General features: G+C 36.1%; 2 protein-coding genes across 5 annotated transcripts in view; both read right to left on the bottom strand.

Annotated features, from left to right (window-relative positions):
- LOC128093113 (probable enoyl-CoA hydratase, mitochondrial) overlaps nucleotides 1-19,203 on the bottom strand; it is a 204,992-nt gene that overhangs the window by 30,051 nt on the left and 155,738 nt on the right. The gene's annotated exons all lie outside the window — the stretch shown is intronic.
- LOC128093108 (reticulon-4-interacting protein 1, mitochondrial-like) lies at nucleotides 312-3,997 on the bottom strand. 4 transcript variants are annotated; one of them, XM_052708823.1, is made up of 7 exons: nucleotides 3,846-3,997; nucleotides 3,525-3,719; nucleotides 3,010-3,235; nucleotides 2,796-2,949; nucleotides 1,441-2,154; nucleotides 898-1,292; nucleotides 312-842 (listed from the first exon to the last, which is right to left on the bottom strand). In XM_052708823.1, the coding sequence occupies exons 3-7, from the start codon at nucleotides 3,076-3,078 to the stop codon at nucleotides 756-758; spliced, it is 1,419 nt and encodes a 472-aa protein (XP_052564783.1). In that variant the 5' UTR covers nucleotides 3,079-3,235; nucleotides 3,525-3,719; nucleotides 3,846-3,997; the 3' UTR covers nucleotides 312-755. The 4 variants fall into 4 exon arrangements, with proteins under 4 accessions (XP_052564783.1, XP_052564779.1, XP_052564780.1 ...); XM_052708819.1 differs by having other exon boundaries at nucleotides 3,010-3,090; XM_052708820.1 differs by having other exon boundaries at nucleotides 3,010-3,090; nucleotides 3,525-3,716; nucleotides 3,846-3,978.

Below are 19,203 nucleotides of genomic sequence, written 5' to 3'. Positions count from 1 at the left end.
TATGCATTTATCACGATTAATCGGTTTGTGCAGAAACAAATGGTGCTCGTCAGTTAAGCTCAGTAATCAGTTGAAGACATTTTTCCCATGGGCTTCCTTCAGCATCTGAGCCTTGCGCAAGTTGTGGATCTTTTCTGCCAATGCCTTGTTGAACGTTGGCCTCGATGGATATCTTCTCAAAGGCGTCCAGCCCCGCAATCTTCGCCTTTTCTGAAATTTTGAAGGTGCCGTCATCTGGGGCGAGGTGTTTTAAAAATGTGTTAACATGAAACAATGATTTCTTTCCGTTCTAGTTAAATAAGAAAAACTAATGATTAATTCGTCACATTTATTGCAATGATCGTTTAGAGCTAGACTGTATAATTGGAAAATATTTTCGCTAGAATTGTTAACAACTAAAACTGAAAAAAAAAAACAACGAACCTAACACTACATGGCAAGGATCGGGGGAACCTTTTATATGTACACAAGTTGCAGGAAGCACACTTTAAAAACGGTGTAAATGTATACTTTGAAAAACGGTGTTCGATTCTGATATTGTACGAGATGAAAAAAATGAACCTGTAGATATTTTGTATAGCTGATTAGACGAGAATACCACGTATGCAAATAGCGTGTAAAGTTTTAGCCACAAGATGAAAACGTTGTTTTGTAATGCTTAAGTCTTCTGTAGATCAGTATTGTGTAAGTATATGGTTTCCGTTCTGTTCTGTCTGTAAAGTGTTGTTCCCACGGTAGAAATTGTAAGTTTGCTCCTATCGGAAGGTAATAATGGTACTGCCAATACTCTTTTCGCTACATATATGATCCAGAGCTTGTTCGACTTCGTTTGGGGTGTAGACCTTAAAAAATAGCAAAGTTAGAAATTGTTTTACAGGTTCAAGCTGGTGATCTTACTCGATCCACGACGGTTTTAAGCGTTTCGTCGTTCACGAATCCCGCCAGTCGATCCAGCACCAAAGGACACACGTGTGGACCACCCCAGTCGGGGTGCGTTCGAAAGATCACCGACGCCGTCTTCTTCAGCTTGACCAGAACACCCAGCAGCAGTCGCATCAGCGGCCCGTACTCGTCCGAGGCCAGTTCCGGCTCGACGGCGTCCACGATGACGCCCCGCTTGGCGAGAAACTTTTCGAGAAATTTGTAATCGTACGCGATGCGCGTCGTCAGAAAGATAAAGTCGAACTTGTCCCGGCTGGCGAGCTCGTTGATGAGGTTCGATTTTTCCACGTTCACGTCGATAAAGTTCGACCGGAAGTGCTCGTTGGCGAACACGATGATGTCGGAGGCGCCTGAGAATGGAAATTGGGGTTTAAATTTGCTTCTCGTATCATATTTTGCTTAATTGTACCTCTCTCTTCTGATTTGCGTTATGAGGATAGAAAGCTTGTTATTTTTGAAAATTTCTAGCAATCAATAAACAACTGAACAATAACTTACCCAATTCGTGAATAACCGGTGCCGATCGAGTATGGCAAGTAACCGCAACGTTGGCTCCCCATTTGTGGGCTAGTTGGGTAATTACGCAGCCAACGGGTGAGCAGGCATCCTGAACTAGAATGCGCTTCCCCTTGCACGTGTGCTCCGTAAGCCCATGCGAATCCATCAAGCTTAATGCGATGCATCCACTATAAGGTAAGCTGGCAGCTCCTTCAAACCCAATCAAAAACGGTTTCCTCGATATCCTAGTTTCCGGCACCACAACCAGTTCCGAAGCCGCACCCGACTCGTACCACTGTGCTGCGAGCCAAACTTCGTCCCCAATCTCCAGCCCACTCTTCGAGCCCTTCCCAACGGCCTCCACAATTCCGGCACACGACCGTCCCAGCACCAGCGGAAGCTCCGGATTGTAGTTAACGTCGTAGTTGCGTATCAATCTACGCAGCGTTCGTCCATAGCCGAACGCAATCCGGCGATCGATCCGGTTCAGGGCGGCGGCCCGGACGCGTACTAAAATATCGCTGGAAGCTTCAAATTGAGGCACCGTAGTGTTGCAAACCACCACGTTGTCCGGATCGCGGAACGAGGTGCACGCGATCGATTTCATGATCGGGGTGGCCAGATGGGGTCGGGCGAGCCAAAAGCCTAGCAAGACACCGCCGGTCGTTCCGAACCCGAGCCCAACCAGGATGAAGAAGGCGTTGTTGCGGGAGACTGAAGAGATAAATTCGAAGTTATACATTTACCATCATTCTTGCCATGATTCTCGACTCAAAATAATTTTAAAAGAACGTGAAAACCTTAATTAGAACGTGCTGAGGAAATTTGTTCTTCTAGTACGGACGTAGAATATCAAATCATACACGTAATCGCTTATCTGGTTTTGTGTACAATTTGTAAACGTTTTTTTTTTTGTTGCGGTTGAGTTTTTGCTTATTGTTACTGTTTTTTCCCGCCTTGTAAAGATATTTTGGATATGCCATAAACTTAAAAAAAACAAACTTGCCCATAAACAGGACTCGAAGTATTATCCGTATTTTTCACGATATGATCCGTTTTTCGATTGTAACTTTTGATGCTCACCAGAATAATTAAGAGGAGATCTGCAATAAACTTAGCTCCATCTTACAAAACCAAAGTTTTATTGGTTAATGGTTATTATTTCAATCGTGGGCAGGTTGTACAACATTATTTGCTTGTGTTGATCTTGTTCAGGGGTTATGTTACTTTTTCCATTTGTTACAATTAGTTTCAGTCTCACTCTGGAAATCAACTTAACGCTCTGATCATAGACACTTGGTTTTTACGTCCGTAACAGAGATAAGCATCACTTTTTCAACTCTGTTTTTACTTACTCTCATCCCGAAACAGTATCCTCAGCTGCTCGTAGATCATCGTGGGATCGGCCACCTCTTTGGCAGTGTCTTTCAGTCTTTGCAGCAGCGCCAGCAGGTTGGACATAATATTTCTCGCGGCAGAACTTGCCTCGCTGTTGGCTTCACTGATGGCCTAAAAGCAAAACAAAACAATTTAACCAAATCCTCAAGCCAAATGCTTCAGAACCCTTACCCTGATGGCCAAGTTGCGTCCCTCATCCGAGTATTGTCGCACAACGCGCATCCCGCTCTCGGTGGCCATGCTGAGGTTGGACTGTTGTTATCACCCAAATGCAATGCGAGAAGAACAGCTGATTAATGCCCGAAACACAACTTTCACAAGCTGGTTGATACACGATGGTTCCACACGCCCGGTTATAGCTATGTTACATTATCTTATCGCACTAGAACATCAAACCCTAATCCGCAACGATCGATCGATCAACCGCGACAGAGATATCGTGATGGAAGAGGCATGAACAAAGAAAGATACAAATGAGCCACAGTTATTGAGATGTATTTCGATTTGTTTGCAACCATAACCAACATCAACTACAGGTACTTAAATGGGGTTACATAACTCTCGTTACCAAAAATATGCAAATGAGTGCGAAAACTAGTCTACAATACAAAACGTGCAATAACATCAAAACCAACAAAAATAAAGTGCATGCAACAAGAACAAACAAAGCTGCTAGAATGCCTTACCTTCAACACTTCTGCCGATTCTCCGAGACGGCTCCGAAATTCGTCCATTTTCGACTTTTGTCAATGCCTAGGAAGTTGTTGAAGGTGAGCCAATTAGGCAATATTCTCAGCTATCAGGGACAATCTCGAACATCAAGGTTTTAGCATCGATTTCAATGCATTTTCGGTGGTCTTTCGAAGTTTTTGTTCATTCTTCTAGGGAATAAAGGAATTTCATTAGCGTTGAACTAGTTTTTTTTGAGTCGAACATGATAACAGCTAATATGATTATTTCCACTGAATAAAAAACCATTCTTAGCATCAAATTAACTCACTACTTACGATACTTTATTCCCTAGCTAAATTCATGCAATATTAGAGACTTTTACACCTATTTTCCAAAAATTCTACATATTTTCTCTCGCGTTAGCGACGAGACAGCAGTGATAAAACTAGAATAAAAACAAATCGATTTTGTTTTCGTGGGGCTGACGTTTACGAGACCATCTCTGCTGTTTCGGATTCCTACCACTTAGCGGCGTTTCAATCTCTCTTTAACTTTGACCGCGAGGATAAGTGTGAACGGACCTTAACATTATATTGGACGTGCAGGAATAGAAACGACCACAGAGGGGAGCTATTGTTGTTCTTCTTGTTCTTGTTCTTGTTGTTCTTGTTGTTTCAACAAAAAATCTTATTTATTAATATAGTTGAAAAATTGGTTTCAAATGACATATTATAAAAGCATTAAATTTTAAAATCCCTTAAAAGTGGCAATATTTCATGACAGAATTCGAAAATCTCCCTGACCCTGCTCAAAGCACGCATACCAAAACAATCTTTTTGAGTCATTTTACCTAACATTATGTGTAAAAATGTGAAATTTAACAGAAGCTGTTGAAATTTTTACCAGTTCCTGCTGTAAAATTACTCATTTTTTGGCACAAAATCTGTCACCATCCCAGATATTATACGACCATAATTTTTACAGTGTTCAAACCCGACTGAAAAGTCTCGATTATCCAAAGTTTTGATTATCCAAAGTTCGATTATCCGAAGGTTTGTATGGGACTTCGAGTAATCGAACCACGAACACAGAAATGTAGTATTTGTTTGTTTGTTTTTTTTTTTTGAATTTATTATAAAATTTGCGTTCTGCGACCCCATTTTCGTCAAATTTGATGCTTGAACAGTAGATTGCATACAAAATGCATTTTCATCACCCCAATAAAAAATAAGACAAATTTGACGTTTTTTTTCTTAATTTAGATTTTTTTATGAGTCTTAAACATATTTTACGAAGTTTTATGATTTCTCGATTAAATTTTCAAAAGGTCCTATCTGCATAGGAAACCCATGAGGGATAGGTTGTTTTGAAAATTTAATCTAGATTTGTGGAAATTATAAATTGAAAAGTATATATTTTTTTTATTTAAGAGACTTTCGTTTTGAAGGAGGAGATAACAACTTCAGAGATTTTTTAATTGTAAGTAAAGTAAATCTTTCCCAGTTCCTGAGGGGAACACCCTTGAAGAGTATCGGGGCCGGCATTTACAAAGCGGATTCAGTGGCAATTTCATTCTGAACTTAATGTTAACATGCTAAGGTTAATGTTAACATTCCATAGGTCGCCTCCCTAAGGTGTCGTGATAAGGTCCAGTTTGTGACGATACACTACCTTCCCTTTACTAAGCAATCGAATCCAGAAGAGAAACGATCACCAGTTTGTGTTGGTCCGAGCCGGGATTTGAACCCCGATCTTTTAATTGGGGTTCAAGTTATATTAATAATTTTGGCTATCTTAAGTGACTCAAATTGAATTAAGAAGAAATTTTCTATTACTGTCACTTAACAAATTGTTAGGAGAACTTGTATTATGAACTAAAGTTTAAAAAGTTCTTTCGGTACTTTAAACATAAGATTTTCATGCGTATTTTTAAATTTACTGCAATCTGTAAAATAATCGTGATTTTTGGTGTTCTGGAGATTACGGTTTCCATGAAAATTGTAATTTTATAAGTGAAAAAACCCTAAGCATAAATAACTAGTGTTCTGAAAAAAGGAATATGAAAAAAATATGATTGAAAAAAAAAGATTTAAAACAGATCTTGTTTTAATTGAGCCATTTAAAATTTACTTATATTTTTTGTCCTTTAAAATTTCGATTAAAATTAAGTCAAACTTTCAATTCTAAAGCAAAAGTATTACAAAATAAATATGTGATTAAAGTTTTGTTACTATCACAAATTTTCAAAATATCTAAAGTTTCTTGAAAACAAGTTATACTTCTTAAATATTTTTAAACGAGTCCAAATATGCTTAAAAATTAATATCAACGCCGAAAAATGCATTTTAGATCATTCCTGTTGATTGCACATCTATTACCATTGAATTTATGTTTTCAAGCTCTGATTTTTCGAGATCAATTACTGGAAACAATTTACTTTTGTTGGAGTTGTTTTTGCAAAAAATAATGATAGTATAGTTCTTAATTGAAAGCAATCAAAATTGTAGTATACAAATTAAAAATCAAAATATTTCGCTGATTAAACTTTTTGGCGAAATAAGCCACTTTTGATTAATTTTCATTTCATTTCATTTATTTGTTGTTTTAATCCATGTACAGTTCGTTTGCTTATTGACATAATGTAGTGGTATGGGATACCTTTCAGCTACGATTTGTTACAGTTATCTACTTATTCTAGGGTTGAGATTCAGCATATGCAGGAAAAATTCACAAAAACTGCAAATTTTGTTTAATTTTGATAATCATTTTAAATCTTTTTTTCTGCTGATTTTATTGACAACTCACAATTTAAAACTGTTAACTAAAGTTTTATTAAAGTGTCAATTCAAATTGTTCATATTCGTTATAAAAAATATATGAAACAAAAAATCAGGCTTCACTGAACAACACCAAGATCTGGTGCGCCGTGGTGCGGTTTTCGTGTCACTCTAGAAACCAAACCGAGCTGTTTATTGTCACACCATAGCAACTGTACCGAAAGCACTTTGGTACACCACCGGTGCACCCAAACTGTATACTGCCCACCATTGAAAAAACGGCTAATATCCACTTTTGGCAAAAACGAGATATTAGCACCAGGCGGTAGAGGATGTTCCAACGCATCTCCTGCAACTTGAATTTCACTGAAATAGTGTTTAGACTTGGCTGCCGATGCGAAAAACCAAACGGCTAATATGCCACTCTTATGGGAAATTGCCTTGACGGAGATTTTGTGACAAACACTAAAACGCGTTTTTCTCGGAATACTTGATTTGGCATAATAGCCGAATTTTCAATTATGGGCAGTATACCAAGGATGCAACTCAACATATGGTTGATCCAAGTAAACCGGAGGAGACATTGTTTTGATTGAGGTTTGTCAGCCATCATTCACAACTTCGGGATGGCGTGGCGGTTGTTGTCTCCGTCTGTTAACCACGAGGTTCCTGGTTCAATCCTGAGTACAAATATTTTTGAGGATTTTTTTTCAATATTTGCTGTCAAATTACTGATTATATACATTTTTTAAGTACCTTCTTCGAACCTGCGATGCTTTAGTCAAAGAGTTAGAAAATTGAATGGATTTTTGTAGTGGAATAGAGAAAACGTTCCATATTATGCAGGCAGGTTTAAGTGAAAATCCCTATTTCAGGATTATATGCACAAGAAGTTAAAGTTTATATTTCATGACACTACGAAATTCTATTCCTAACGAATTATTCTAAACAAATAAAAAACATTCCAAAAATAAAATAATAATTGTCGAGATTCGAATCAAGAACCTTTAAAATACTAAGCACTGCCTTTGACAACCACACCATTAAGAACTGTTGAGATCGGTTGGCTTGCTAGGCATCAAGAGTTCAAAACTTCTCCCGTGTGGTAGGCACAGAAACCATTTCAGTTTTGTATTACCCGATCCACACCGCCGTCACACCAAACTTCGGTTTCGGTGCACCGATCAAGCTACCGAGCTGTGTCGGGTTTGGGTTGTGACGAGAAATGGTGCGCATAGAAAACCCGGTATCATAGCAAACCGTTGTCGCACCCGTCAAAAGGTAAGTCTGCAAAAAAATAATACATTTCAAATACAAAGATTTATATGTGACCGACTTTCATGCCATTTTTAATAAACGAGAATAAAACCACTTTTTCTACTAAAGTTGATATTCGAAGGATATTGGACAAATTATTGTGATAAATATACGTATACTAATTCGTCACTTGAACATTCTGTCCACAAATCTGTCTTATCTAAAATAACAAATTAGAATACCTAACTTCTGCTTTTCATAGACAACGGAATTTTCATTATCATGTTTTAAATTTGGATGATTAATTTTGCATGAGACATGATATATAAAAACAGTTTTCAAACTGCAATAAATTGACATGCACCACAAAAAAAAAATCAATATTGTTCATTTGATAAATCGCCTTTGTCCAACAGTATCATTACACAATTATGTGCTGTTTACCTGCGGTACATTTAGTTTGCTCCACACCGTCGCACTCAATATTAAGCAGCCATTTTCGCGACGTCGCGACGCCCAACGGCAAAAAAAAACTACGCTTTTTTGCGACATGTGAATCAAAATAGATTTATGGGTTAACCGCGGGCTGCCTCACCCAGTGCCTGACTCTGTGTTTGTTGTGTAGTCATTTGAATAAAATTTACATTTTATTAATATGCTACGTGCTGGACACGCGTATGGTGGTACCTCCCACAACAACAAAAAAAGAAAGGATAACACACACGTGTGTGTGTCGACAAAATTATGGAAGTTGGGTGATGGCGACGCTGGTCGGTTGTAAAATAAATGTTGAAAATTATTAATTATAAATTTATCGAAATCATCATAAAATGTATGAGGTTTTTGCGTTCGGCTCGCTTTTGTCCTGTATCAATGAGTTGAAACATATCGATCATGTTACCGATGGTTTTTGTGCAAGAGAATGCATTCATAGTTGAATGCAACCAACAAACCTATTTATTGTGGACTGGAGCTACTTTGATCTCTTTTGCCACAGAATAATCTAAAGGGAGTTTGTGCGTTTGCAGTTTTCAAATCAGACAAATATTTAAACTAAAAGGTCCTTTCTCTGACGGCTTCCATCATTGCCATGATTTTTCGTTAAATGATATAAAATTTGCTTCGTTTACAAAATTTGCAAAAAATTTAGATCAAAATTCCTTTAGGGCCTTGAAGGCGACACATGAAGGGTACATGGGGCATTAGGATGTAATATAAAAAAAGATTTTCCAGCACAGCAATTTTTCAGTTCCTTTTGGGGTCCTAAATAACTCCCCAAAGTTTAGGAACGATTGGTGTAGTCCTCACTTTGCGCAAAGCGATTAAATTTTTTATTTTTTTTTTATTTTCGTTTCTATAAAATTCACGTTTCACGCTATATGAAAACCGGATTCGTATTTGGTTGCTCTGAAATTTGCTCTACAACTTTCCCGAAGAGAGTATGGTTCTAGCTTGCCCCTAAAAAAATGATACAGCGTCCTCAAAACTGGTATAAAACGTGTTTTTTTGCTCGCAAATGATTTCAGTTGAACGGGAGTTACATAAGAACTGTCGTCACGAAAACATAGCACCATAAATCGATTTTTAAACGCATTTTTAGGCTGGTACAAATTTTATTTAAAGTTTTTGTCCCCCCCCCTTTAAAAATGGCTCAAAAAATCAGGGGGCAAAAAAAAATTTGTTCAAAAACTTCAAAATTTCAATGTAAATTTAAGTGCAATCAGATGAAATTAATTTAAAATGCATTCTTCCGAGTTAAGAATCATTTTATGCATGTTTGGGTTTATTTAAAAATCTTTTGATTTGTTTTTGAATTTTTGATGTTTATTATTGCAAAAAGTGTTTTTTCGCTAAAATTTTTGTTTTCGTCAAATCTTACATTTTTTTGAAAACTAATGATTGCAAAACAACTAAACTAGTGTGAAATGCATTTTAAAACACTTTTTCCATGCAAATGTTGAAACAATGGTTTGTTATATCAATATTTATATTTTTTTAATTACCCCCTCCCCCCTCGATCTCCTCCCTCGATCCCGGCCAGTGCCGAGTAACAAAAACTTTAAAAAATATTTGCATCGGCCTTATAGAAAATATAGTGACTTACAAAGTTACGTTTTTACGTTAAAAATTTGGTGTCAAAGAGACTCGCATCAGGTATTAACATAGTTTTGAAATCTCTGCTAAACCATAAACAATCGAAAGAGAAGTAATTTTTTGATAAATTGAATTTTATATAATTTATTTTTCATTAAAAACTTCTTTTTTCATTTTTATGTGGTTGCATCCATTACGAGTAATAATAATATTAAGCATTTTTTTTTAAAATAGGTGGTCAGTTTTACTTAACATCCTTGTACTTCTGAAGGCATTTTTGCAGAATGATCAAAACACGCATTATAATGTTTGTTTCAAGATTTTGAAAAAAATATCTTTAATCGTCCAAACAACAATAATAAGACAAATTTGTTAAACGGTAGAGTTAAAGGTGAAAAGTTAAAAAAACTGGCTTGCTATAATCATCACCTTTGAATGCAAATTGTTTTATTTAAGTAGCTGAAAAATGACACATTGATTTGATCGAAAAATCAAATCAAATAAATCAAAATTGTGAGTCTCTTTACAATTTTATGTTTTTTTTTAAAATAAGGTTGTATCCAACTTAAAAATTGAATTTTGTTGTTTGAGCATACTTTTTATGAGTTTTGGTTTAAAAGGGAAAATAAATAAATTAATTGAGTGGGAAATTTGAAATATACTAAGCTGTAGAAATAATGACAAATGAAAAAGAATATAAAAATAATGCCCTTTAGTTTATAAAATATTTAAGCGAAATAATATTTAGCTACTATTCAATGAAATGAAAAATTAAAATTAATTTTTCTTTGATGACATTTTTTTTAAAGGAGGAGAAGTTTCGCTTCACTCGGAGATGTGTGATTTTAGCGGATTGCAGACTGGATTTCGCCATGTGATGTGATTATTGTCTAAGTCCAAATTGCCTATGAATAAATGATAGGGAAATTTTGAAAATGATTCAAAAATTATAAAAGTTTAATGAAAGAATAAAGTGGAAACTTTAATTAAATAAATTGAACGAATATTGTTGCCTGATCTTCTCAAAAAATATTATCAACACATTCCTCATTTCACGGTAACCCCTTGATTATTCAAATGTTGTTAAAACATAACAGTTTTGCGGAAGCAAACCGACGACAATCATAAAATACGGTCCAACCGCACAGTTGTCTCCAATTTATCCGGTGAGTCCTGGGACGACCTCACCCCTGCCTATAGTACAACACTCACGTGGTGTGTGACGGGCTCATTTATAATCACTATTTAGTGGCTGGCTGGGTTCTACGCTACCGTGTGTGGTTGTTATTTTCCGAAATTGCTAACCAACTTCAGCTGGCTGGTTGGCTCCGGTTCGTTCAGTCCAGTCCGAAGTGAAAACCCTCTCGAGAGTCAACATTTTTCTTGCTTGTCACTATAAATTGACCGTAAAATATATAACCCTGGCAGAATTTACATAAGAGTGAAAAAATATAATGGAGTATGTTATTAACCAGCAGTATCGGAAAAGGCACTTTTCCGCTCCTATGTAGTTGCTAGAGCGACCAGGTTTGGTGCAGTGTCCCCCGTAAAACCAGAGTGCTGTCAACGGTTTTATAAAGTTGGAAAAAAAACATAAAACACCACACAATTTGAGAACGAGAAGGTCTCCCCGCTTATGTACGGGAAAAGTTGGAAAGAGAAAAAGAGAGCGACTAAAGCATGAATGTAAAATAAAGAGAAAGAAAAACCAATTTGATTAAAAAAAGAAGGAAAAACAAGAACCACACACAGCATAAAACCGGGTAGCATAAGAGAGGTGGAGACTGGTGGAGACGACGACGACGACGACAACGATGTTTATGTACAAAAAGCGTTAGGAGACTCAGAAGCAGTGAGCTGAAATCGATACACCAAGCACAAGCCACACACCACTCTTCTCTCCGTGTTTCGTTATGATGCCACGCCTTTTTAAAGTTAAATTGGTCGTGTTGTGTTTTATGCTGGCAGCTGCAGCTGCTAGTCAGCTTGGTTGCTCTCTTTATTTGGAATGTTGCTTCGGCGGAGGTCTCATCAGAGGTGGAAAAACGGGAAATCTTATACCATGTTGAAATGCAATTGACTTTCTGGTGCTGTTATGATACTGTTGCAGTGTATAGAGGACAAGTTTCATCCTCAGAAAAATGCTTATTTTTCAAATTATGGTTGATCGCAACAAAACCGACACAAAGTTTAAAATTACTGTTGCTTTTTTTTTGTAATTCTAGATCTGTTTGTCCAAGAACCTTTGAAAACCAACTCGAGTTTTGTTGATCTTTGAAAATATTTTGAACAAAAGATGGCCAAAGATTGTTAACTCACTTGAAAACATATCCAACTAGAACATGAAAATTGATGGCGAGATCTAACACAAAATATTGACAAAAATGACTTGTTTTTTCAATTATATTTAAAAAAATCATTCGAGATTCATACAAATGTATTTGATCAAAACATGGAATTTACCAAAACATAAATTATCATGTTCCTAATCATGTCCGAGCATGCATCTTTCCTGTCAACCGAAAAAGAACTAGTAAATCTTTGCCCCCTCATTTCAAACTAAAAAAATGGCATAATCTCTTATTTTCATACACAGAAAAAAAATCTGTGTAAAATCGCATGCAAAAGCATGCACATCACCTTTGTGAGCAAAAGCATGTAATATTGTATGCGAAAAAGTGTACATAAAAAGCATGTACAAAAGAAAAATAAATAAATGTTGTACACCCCAAAAATAACATCAATCTGTTGAGAATTATATCCAGATTACCAAGTCCGCGCCCCAACCATCTCGGCTATCTCGCCGCTGTGACGTTAGCTGGACCAACACCGATGTAGCTGTATGTTCCCCATACGAAAAAACGAAACCATTGGCACTACGCCCCCCGGGGCATGGCCTTCCTCTAACGTGGGATTTCTGCTCCAGCGCCTCTGACGAGACAGGAGAAACCGGGACCGACGTTTTACTTCACCATCCGATAGAAGCTCAGTGGATAAGGCGGGAATCGAACCCGCGTCTCATAGCATCATCGGGATCGGCAGCCGAAGCCGCTACCCCTGCGCCACGAGACCCATACATCGTATGCAGTTAATTCAGTATACGACGTACGGAAAACCTACTGGTACATCGGCATTGGACACAACATTTACAAGACGGTGAGATAGCCGAGACGGTTGGGGCGCGGACTTGGTAATCGGGATATGACTCTCAACAGATTGATGCTATTTTTGGGGTGTGCAACATTTATTGATTTTTCTTTTGTACATGCTTATTATGTACACGTTTTCGCATACAATATTACATGCTTTTGCTCACAAAGGTGATGTGCATGCTTTTGCATGCGATTTTACCATCGGATTTTTTGCTGTGTAAGCAACTAACATTTTTTTAAAAAGGTGAATTCGTTAAATTATTAACTTTATTTTTTTTTGTTATCAACAATGGAAGAAGATAGTAAACAATTTCCTAATGTGGATTTAGTTTTTTAAGAATCATAATTTGTGTTCAAAAATATAATTAAGTTTTAAATTGCAAACTTTTGATTCATTCCTTTTTTGTGGTTTTAAGTGAACTAAAATACACTATCAATAACCGGGGTGACATTGATAGAATTTAATCTTTTTTGAAAATAAATAATATATTCAACCAGCACAGTAAAAAAATGTGTAAATTTGGAAGGTGTAATTTTGGAAGGTTGAATATTACCTCTTTTATGATGTAATTTTACCTCAATTTAAACTTAAAAAGCAACATTACACCAAAATAGTGGTAAAATTACACATTTTCAGAGGTAAAACTACACATTTTTTCTGACATAAAAGATGTATCCCTTCCCATATGTAATATTACCATGATTTTTTTTTCTGTGAGGCACTGAAAAACAAGTTTGTCCGCACGTTATGCTAAATGTTAAATTTTCGCAAAAACCTGGATTTCCTCAAGATTTATAGAACAACAAGCCTAACCCGACAAACTTCGTTCTGCCTTTTTTTTCGTTTGTTGACGTTTTTTGCTTATTCAGCCTCCTGTGATCAAAATTTGATTTTACGTAACTTTCTCCATACAATTTGCCGATGCTCCGGAATCGGTTACAGAGTGGCCAAAGTGTTAATTAATTAGCGTATAAACCTTCCCTCAGCTTATACGAACCCAACTCAACAAATAGCACCTCGATCTGACGTTCCGTATTAAACTGATTCGCGTTTGAACAAATCCGTCGAAAAATTTTATATATATAGAGAAGTACTGCATATTTTTGCAAATTTTTACACCAGCTGCATCAATAACAAAAAAATGTAGATGCATATGAGACATTTATGTGAACTGGGGTAGTTGAGATCACAGAAAAAATTGTGTTAATTTGGAAGATTTAATTTTGGAAGGTTGAATATTACCTCTTTTATGATGTAATTTTACCTCAATTTAGAAAGAAAAAGTTACATTACATCATTAAAGTGGTAAAAATACACATTTTTAGAGGTAAAATTACAGATTTTTTTCTGACATAGAAGATGTACCCCTTCCCAGATGTAATATTACCATGATTTTTTTTCTTTGTGGAACAAATTTCTTAGTAAAAGTGGATTTTTACATGTAAATGCGTTACAAAATCGTTTTTGATGGCAATTGTGATATTTATGTGACGAAATCTGGTTTAAATGAAATTTAAGCAGAGCTGTAACTTTTAATTTAGCAACAAACCAAATCAAATAAAATTTAAAATACATTTTCAAAAGGTCCTGAGTGCAATGGGGGTTTCCACATTGATAGGAACTGTCTTAAAATTAATCTAGAAATAGTTAAAATAATCTTACTTATGATCTATTTGACGGAATCTGTTCAATAGGCATCCTTCAATCTGAAAATTTGCCAGATATACAGTTACTAGTCACTGCTAACGTATAAACAACTAAAGTTTTAAAGCAATTCGACGTTGTCGTGCTATCTTGTCGCACGTCGCTTTTTGACTTTCCGAGAAAAACGCGTTTCGAAAATTTGAAAATAGAGCACACAATGTAAACAATCACAAACACGTTTTGTTTGGTTGACCATTTTGCACATTGTCCTGAAATTTTATTGAATTTGGTTGCCGGAATCCCGAGTTATGATTACAAATGTTTACGGTAGTCGGGCATTTACGTGTGTCAATCGCGTTCTGTCCGGAAATTCCTTTGGGAAGGTTATCGCACTTACATAAATTTTCAGGGTGTGTCAAAATAGCACGACAAGATTCAAAATTGTTTCTTATGAAAAGTGACAACAATGCACGGAGTTTTACGGGTTTTATTTAATATCTCAGGAATGAAATCGAATTTTGGGGAACTGTGAAGGTCAGAAGGTGAGGCAGCACAAAATGGCGTTCTTAACTCAATTTGGCCCGAAATATACTTGCGACAAGATAGCACGACAACGACGAATTTAAAAAGACTTGGAGATTGTCTAGCCTAAGACAGTACATGTTTCAAAATATAAATCTGAAAACAAGCTTTAATGGTTAGATAATATTTGGAAAATAAATTCGAATTCCATCAGTGTCACTCTTGTTCACGGTAAAACTTAAGCTGTAATATTGTTGGTTTGTTTAATTAAATCTCTAGACGTTCATAATGGTCCACTTAATGTATGAATTCGAAATTTCTCTTCTCTTAAATTATTAAAACAATATTTTCCTACTTCTTCTTCCATGATTTTGTTTAGGATGTAGATGTACAACAACAGGACTTGTATTCTTGTTAAGGGCAAAAAGAGACGATTCAACTCATAGAAATTTTTTCAATTATTGAAATTTTCAGACATAGCAATAACAATAGTTACGCGCGCCAAAACGCTGAATGACGCCTCATCAATGATGCCAAACGTACTCCGGAGCCCCGCTAATCGATAGACCAGCAACTGCACTCTCATCTGGCAAGTAGTCCCAAACTCCAACCGAAGCAAATAATACATTGTTAAGTATGATAAATTTCTCCAAACATCAGGATATTCACCGCACTGGCCGTCGTCTAGCTGGGCAAATATCGCTTCGCCGGGGGTCATCGACGCCATCGTCGTTGGTCGTTGGTGGCACTCTTCGGGCAAATACACGCCCCCACGATCGGTGCAGTTTTCGCGGAATGTGCGGTCAGTCTCAGTGCCGTGACGCCAGATGTGGCCAAATTTGTAAATATATTCAACCCAATCAACCCCGACATCCGGCGGCGGCGTGACTTCGTCGTTGGTCGGTGCATTTTAACACCAAGTCCAAGTTGCAGGTCTATAGCGTCCGGAAGAGTATGAGTTCGGAGGTGGACTTGGTAGCTCATTTAACGTCCAAATAACCTAGACAACAGTACTATTAAAGCATTTTTTTGAAATCATAATGTTGAACGCAGGTTTCCATATCACTTCAGGAACCATTTCGTATATTTTAAATTTAGGAAATCACGGTTTTCAATGTAAATGCCATTACGACTTACATTAAGGTCTAGTTCTCTATGACCGAACAAACATTTCGGGTGTGAATGACTAATGGCGGCATCGTCAACACGGTTCACACCTAAAACCGCGACATTATGCTGCCAGAGTGCAGACCAAAGATTATGAATTGAGCTAACGCTTGACCACCCCTTTCCAGCACAAATCGGACCGACACCGCCTAAACACTCCAAGGTGTGTAGATAGGTCAGTTACTCACTCAACGGTGCAGCCAACACGCTGCTGCTGCTGCACCCAGGACTAATGCGACACACCAGATGACGGGACTTGACCCTGCTCACTGGCCAAGCGGTGGAGTTTGTATTTAGTTTAGTTTCGGACTTGCCAGGGCAGTGAATTTAGTGGCAAAAAGTGGAAGAGCTATTATTTTAACATCAATCTTATTACCACATTTTGACATCTCTATTTACATTAAATCAATACTCTGCTCTGGCACCCAGCAAATTCCGGCAGGGAGTTGGTACAACTAATCCGTGTTTGTTCGACACCAGACCGAGCGAGTTCGAGAGTCCGGCGATGGTCACAGCTGAACCCCGCCATCGATCCGGTCCAGTTTGCCTCGGCGATTGGACAAACAAGGCTTGCCGTGTATGTTTTTGGACGCCCTGTAATGATTTTGTCATGAAGCACCGTTGGGTTTGGAGGTTGGTGACAGAGAGGACGCAGGCCGGCATCGGTACATGTTCGGATAAACTGACCAACTGACGACAGTCAGTCTACAAAAATTGTTAATTAATATGTAATATTTTTTCATTCGCTCGGGCGTTTGTTTAATATCGGAAAAATGAAGTAACAACGCGGATCGTTGCGCGGTTTGTGCAAACCAAATGTGCAAACATCGATGTGGTTGAGTAGTATGGTAAATTAAAAAGTGTGTGTATATTGTGGCGCAAATTAATTATTAATCAAATGGAGAATACGAATACGATGATTTTTTATGTAAGATTGAACTCACCAAATTGATATCAAAAGATGTTTGGAAACTTATTTGAATAAAATTTACCCAAATAGTGTTTTTTACTTCCATCACATTTTGATATTGCTTTTTTTTAATCTGAACTTTATCAATTCGATTTTATTTAAAAAAATTGTTCTTTGGAATTTGTTCATAAACCTTAACTAACATAGCTTTATTAAATGTCAAGTTGACCATTTTATAAACTAGTGAGTTCCTGAAACTCTTTAAAAAAGTGGATACCGATGGATTTTTGAAACAATTATTTACGTAATTATTGTTATTACTAATTGTATTGTTTAAGAAGTGTTGGTTTTTTATCGTTCTAGTGCAGGGGTGCCCAACCTTTTGGCCCTGCGGGCCATATCTGATTTTTCTGAAGCAGTGGCGGGCCGGAACTAATATTTGATAAAAGTTGAAAAAACTCAAAAGCATATTTTGATTTTAAGAATAAAACACAAAGATATATTCCAAAAATGTGTTTATCTGACATATTTTAATTTTTGTTTGTTTAAAATTGTATAGTTATTGTTTTAGAAGATTGCAGTTAAATACCTCGATATAATTAAAAAAAAAAACATTTAAATTTCAATAGTCGTTGCATTTTTTTAAGTTTAATATCCTCAACACTACAATATAAAAAAATCAATGAGACTTGATAAAATTTAATCAAATGAAATTTGGATTCGAATATCTTTTACAAAAAAACCTTGTTGTACCTAGCGTGGCTCACGGATATATGAAAAAGACAAAAGTGTTCAATTTCGAACGCCTCGACCGAAATTTTGTAGCATTATAACCGTAGAAGCTAGCCTGAAATTTTGAGCGCATTTTGTTAATGTTTAGTTGTTCCACTCTTAATCTGAAGTTATAAAGAAATTTCAATAAATTTAATTTATTTATTTTCAACTTTTTAACTCTTCTTCGAGAAAGTTTTCCTATGCCGTATGATTTTTTTTCAGAATAGAGGTTTCTTATAGGTTTTGATCCGGGGAACAACTTTGTAGAACATCGCAAAGCGCTAGGAATTAATCCCGGAAAGATACAGACAAATTTTTAGAGAACGTTGAATTTTGTTTCCGTACTCCAAAAAATATCCTGTATCTTTTCGGGATCAATTACTAGCGCTTTGCGATGTTCTACAAAGTTGTTCCCCGGATCAAAAACTATAAGAAACCTGAGAATAGGACATTTTGATTGGGTTTTGGGAAACTTTCTCTATGAAGAGGTTAAAAGTTAAAATTTCCCATAGTAAATTTTTAGAAGTTCCATACTAACTTCAGGTCAATGGTGGAAGTACTAAATCTTAACCAAATACGCTCAAAATTTCAGGTTATGTTCTGGGGCCATATTGCTACAAAATTCCGGTCGAGGCGTTCGAAATTGAACACTTTTGTCTTTTTCATATATCCGTGAGCCACCTTTACTCAAATATTTTGAAAAAATATTTTAAAATTTTAAACACAAAAAAATTAAAAGTGTAAAAATATATATTAAATCATTTTTAATTCATTATTCTTTGAAATTCAAATTTTATGGAAAAATATATTTTTGCTCCCTAATTTCTTGACTCTTGGCAGGGTTTTTGCGAGTTGTTTTCCTGTTTTCTGTTTCCTTTACAACCAACTTTATTTGCATCCATTGTGATTAATGCCTTATACACAGCTGAAAGGATCCCCCAAAACTCTGTACTGCACTTACAAAACTACTGTTAGTCGATAAACTAAAAAAATAAACTGAATTGAATTGAATTTCTTGACTCATTTTGAGACATTTAAAAAAAAAATGAAAATATTTGCAGCGATCAGTACGAATAATTAACTTTTTCATCTTTTTTTTCGAAAAAAAAAAACTTTATCACGGAAAAGTTGTTCTGGAAAATTACATTAGTTTTTGCTTAGTTATTTATTTAAAAAAAAATAAAATAGAAAAAAAACTTTAATGTGAAGTAAACACAGTTAAAACTGATAGAAATTTAAATTTAGAGTCATTTTGTACATTTTTAGACAACAATCCGAGTTTTTTTTTTCATAAATTTCACAATTTTACGAAATGGATAATTTTGTTTTCTTGCACCATTTTTCAGTTTAAAAATTATAAGAATTAAATTGAAACATGAAGAATGTTGTTATAAT

Source organism: Culex pipiens, chromosome 2 (assembly GCF_016801865.2).
Source record: "Culex pipiens pallens isolate TS chromosome 2, TS_CPP_V2, whole genome shotgun sequence".
NCBI classification, from domain to species: domain Eukaryota; kingdom Metazoa; phylum Arthropoda; class Insecta; order Diptera; family Culicidae; genus Culex; species Culex pipiens.
This window is presented reverse-complemented; position numbering and strand designations above follow the sequence as displayed.